This window comes from Ciconia boyciana, chromosome 10 (assembly GCF_034638445.1).
Source record: "Ciconia boyciana chromosome 10, ASM3463844v1, whole genome shotgun sequence".
Lineage (NCBI taxonomy): Eukaryota > Metazoa > Chordata > Aves > Ciconiiformes > Ciconiidae > Ciconia > Ciconia boyciana.
Genome location: NC_132943.1, coordinates 24986376 through 24989210, shown reverse-complemented (window position 1 = coordinate 24989210; position 2835 = coordinate 24986376). Strand labels below are relative to the sequence as shown.

At 69.3% G+C, this 2835-nt stretch overlaps 1 protein-coding gene across 1 annotated transcript; it reads right to left on the bottom strand.

Moving 5' to 3' along the window:
* Nucleotides 1–407: 407 nt before the first annotated feature.
* Nucleotides 408–2475, bottom strand: SP9 (Sp9 transcription factor). Its single transcript, XM_072874788.1, has 2 exons — nt 2455–2475; nt 408–1757 (listed from the first exon to the last, which is right to left on the bottom strand). Exons 1-2 carry the CDS (start codon nt 2473–2475, stop codon nt 408–410), a joined length of 1371 nt encoding a protein of 456 aa, XP_072730889.1.
* Nucleotides 2476–2835: the final 360 nt, after the last annotated feature.

Genomic DNA, 2835 nt, shown 5'->3' with positions numbered 1-2835 from the left:
AAAGGAAACCCCCACCCCCCATCAGATTAACATTTACAAGAAAAATAAGCGAACACGATCTGGTTTTCTTTTTTTTTTTTTCTTTTTGAACCCTATTGATACAGATGTTTACGAGATACAGAGGAACCGTCTCGGACTTGCAGTTTGATTTCTCACCTCAAGCCTCTCTTGGGATGCTTTCCTTCCAACAGGAAGAGAAGAGGAAAAGGAAACGGCAGGAAGTGTCACTCGGTACCTACCGGCCGGGCGGGACGGGGGGCCGCGCCTCTCCGGCCCCGCCGGCCCGCTCCCGCTGCGGCCCCGGGCGCCGTCCGCGGCGGGGCGGCTGGCGTCCCTCCGGCCGGCGCGGAGCAGAGTCCGGGCGGCTCCCGGGGCTCGCCGGCGGCGCGGGCCGGGCGGCGCTGCCCCTAGGAGTCGCCGGGCCCCGCGGTAGGTTCCTTGCCCGGTCCACGGGCGGCGGCGCCCACCCCCTCGTGCAGGATGAGGTCGGGGGACTCGGAGCGCGGCGTCTCCAGGTTGCTGGCGTCCGTGTCGCTGTCGCTGCCCTTTTTGCCCCCGCCGCCCCCGTTGTGCGTTTTGATGTGTTTGCTCAGGTGGTCGCTGCGCATGAAGCGCTTGTTGCAGACGGGGCAGGCGAAGCGCTTCTCGCCCGTGTGAGTCCGCAGGTGCCGCTGCAGCTCATCGGAGCGGGTGAAGCGCTTCCCGCAGAAGAGCCAGTTGCAGACGAAGGGCCGCTCGCCCGTGTGCCAGCGCAGGTGCGCCTTCAGGTGCGAGGTCTTGCCGTACACCTTGCCGCAGCCGGGGATGTGGCAGCTGTGCAGCCCCTTGCGCCGCAGGCTGGCCCCCGCCGGCCCCAGCCGCTCGGCCTCCTGGCAGTTGGGGCAGTCGCAGGTGGCGCGGCCCGAGTAGCGGCGGGCGGAGCGGGCCGAGCCGCCCCCGGCGGCGGCGGCGCCCGAGATCATGGCGCTGGCCGCCGCCACCGCCGCGCTGGAGTCCGTGTAGGAGGGCAGCACGGGCTTGAAGCCCTCCTGCGTGAGCAGGTGCTGGCTGGTGGAGAGCAGGTGCGAGGCGGCCGTGGAGCCCAGGCCGGTGGAGCTGAAGGCGGAGTGGGTGAGGGAGCTGAAGTCGGGGTTGTAGGTGCCCAGCTGGGAGTGCAGCGAGGCCTGGGGGGCGCCCGAGTGCAGCGAGCTCTGCAGCCCCCCCGCCGGGTTCTGCACCTCCAGCCAGGAGCCCGGGTTGGTGTGCACGTCCCACCAGGAGGAGGCCGCCCCGTTGGCCACCTCGCCCGCCGAGAGCGTGGAGTGGAAGCCCGACTTGTACCAGGACTCGTAGGGGTGCGCCATGCCCACCCGCGGGTAGAGGCTCTCGGCCGCCGAGCTGTGCACTTTGGAGATGAAGGCCGACTGCCCGCCGGGCTCCTGCGGGGACACGCCCGCCGCCGCCGCCGAGTTGGAGAAGAGGCCGCCGTAGTCGCTGCTGAAGGCCGAGGAGGTGGGCGAGGTGGAGGCCAGGCAGAAGGCGCTGTTGGCCGTGCCCGTGCCGCTGGCCAGTCCGCTGGAGCCCCTGCTCGTGGCCACCGTGAAGCCCGAGAGGCTGGAGCCCAGGTTGCAGCTGGAGGTGGAGCGTTTCCAGGGGTGGAAGCCCCCTTTGGCGAAGGCGCTGGACTCGGGCAGGGTGGTCAGGGGGCTGGTGTTGCCGATCTTGTTGCAGGTGGCGGCCAGCATGGCCAGGGGAGTCGTTCCAAATCTCGGCTCTTCCTGCGGGAAAGACAAAGCCGGCCCGTCAGCCTCACCCCTGCCGCCACGCCAGGCTCCCGCGGGGACGCGGCGGCGCGACCAGCAGCACGGCGGAAAAGTTTTCTCTGATTTTGGAGGAAGGCTCCAGCCCTGCCGCGCTCGGCACAACTCGTTTTCCGCCGGGGACCGCTCTCGGCGCCCGAGGGATTTACATCGGAAGCGGATCCCGGCGGGGACGAGCGACACGCGTGTTCCGAGAGGGCGGCTCGGGACGCCCCGCGCGGCGCCGGGCTGCTCGAGCCCACCGCCGTTAAAGCAAAAATCCCGTGGGAACGAAATTGCGGCGTCTCCTCGAGCCACCGTACGGGAGCGGCGGAAAAACGGGACGGCAGAAAGGCAAGCGGGGTGCGGAGCCTCCCGACCGGCGCCACTGGCAAAAGATCTTTGGAAATTTACCGCAGCGCGTCGAGTTACGAAAAATTAGAAAACAAAGCACAAGCAGCCCGACTTCTCTCCGGCCAAGCGAGCCCTCAGACTAAAGTCTTCGCGAACGACCCGATGGGATGCCCGCGGCGAAGTCCCCCGAGGCGGGTCGGGATTACCTCTCGCCCGCGGGTCAGCGCGATTTGCACGAGGGGCAGCCGCAACGCGGCGGCAGCAACAGTTTTCCCAGGGGGCAGCGGAGCCGCCGCCGAGAAGCCGCGCGGTGCCGACTTACCCCGAGGATAGACGTAGCCATAGCACGTCCCTGGCTGGGCGGTGGGGCGGAGGGGGACGGCGCTCGGTGTGCGCCCCGCGCTGCCCGGCGGCGCTGAGGACACTCCGGCTCGGCGGGGCTAAACTCTGCCTAAGTGCGGGCAGCGCCCGCTTTGAAGTACCGCTGGCGGCGGCGCTCGCCCAATGAGGGCGCGGGCGGAGCGGGCCGGAGCGGGCCGGCAGCCAATCAGGCTGCGCGGAGGTGCCGGCGCCGGGGCGCGGGGCGCGTGCCAGTCAGCGCGCGGGGAGAAAACTCCCCGCTCCGGACTGCGGCGATTGCGCCGCAATTAACTACAAACCCCGGCTGCCCGCCGGGTTGTGACTCCCGCCGACAGAAGCCGGG

What these genes read in the sequence shown, in the direction of transcription:
- SP9 (XM_072874788.1), bottom strand. Translation starts at nt 2,475, where the DNA reads ATGGCTACGTCTATCCTCGGG. An exon ending in TGGCTACGTCTATCCTCGGG is followed by an intron (nt 1,758 to 2,454) that starts GTAAGTCGGCAC and finishes TCTTTCCCGCAG; the next exon opens with GAAGAGCCGAGATTTGGAAC.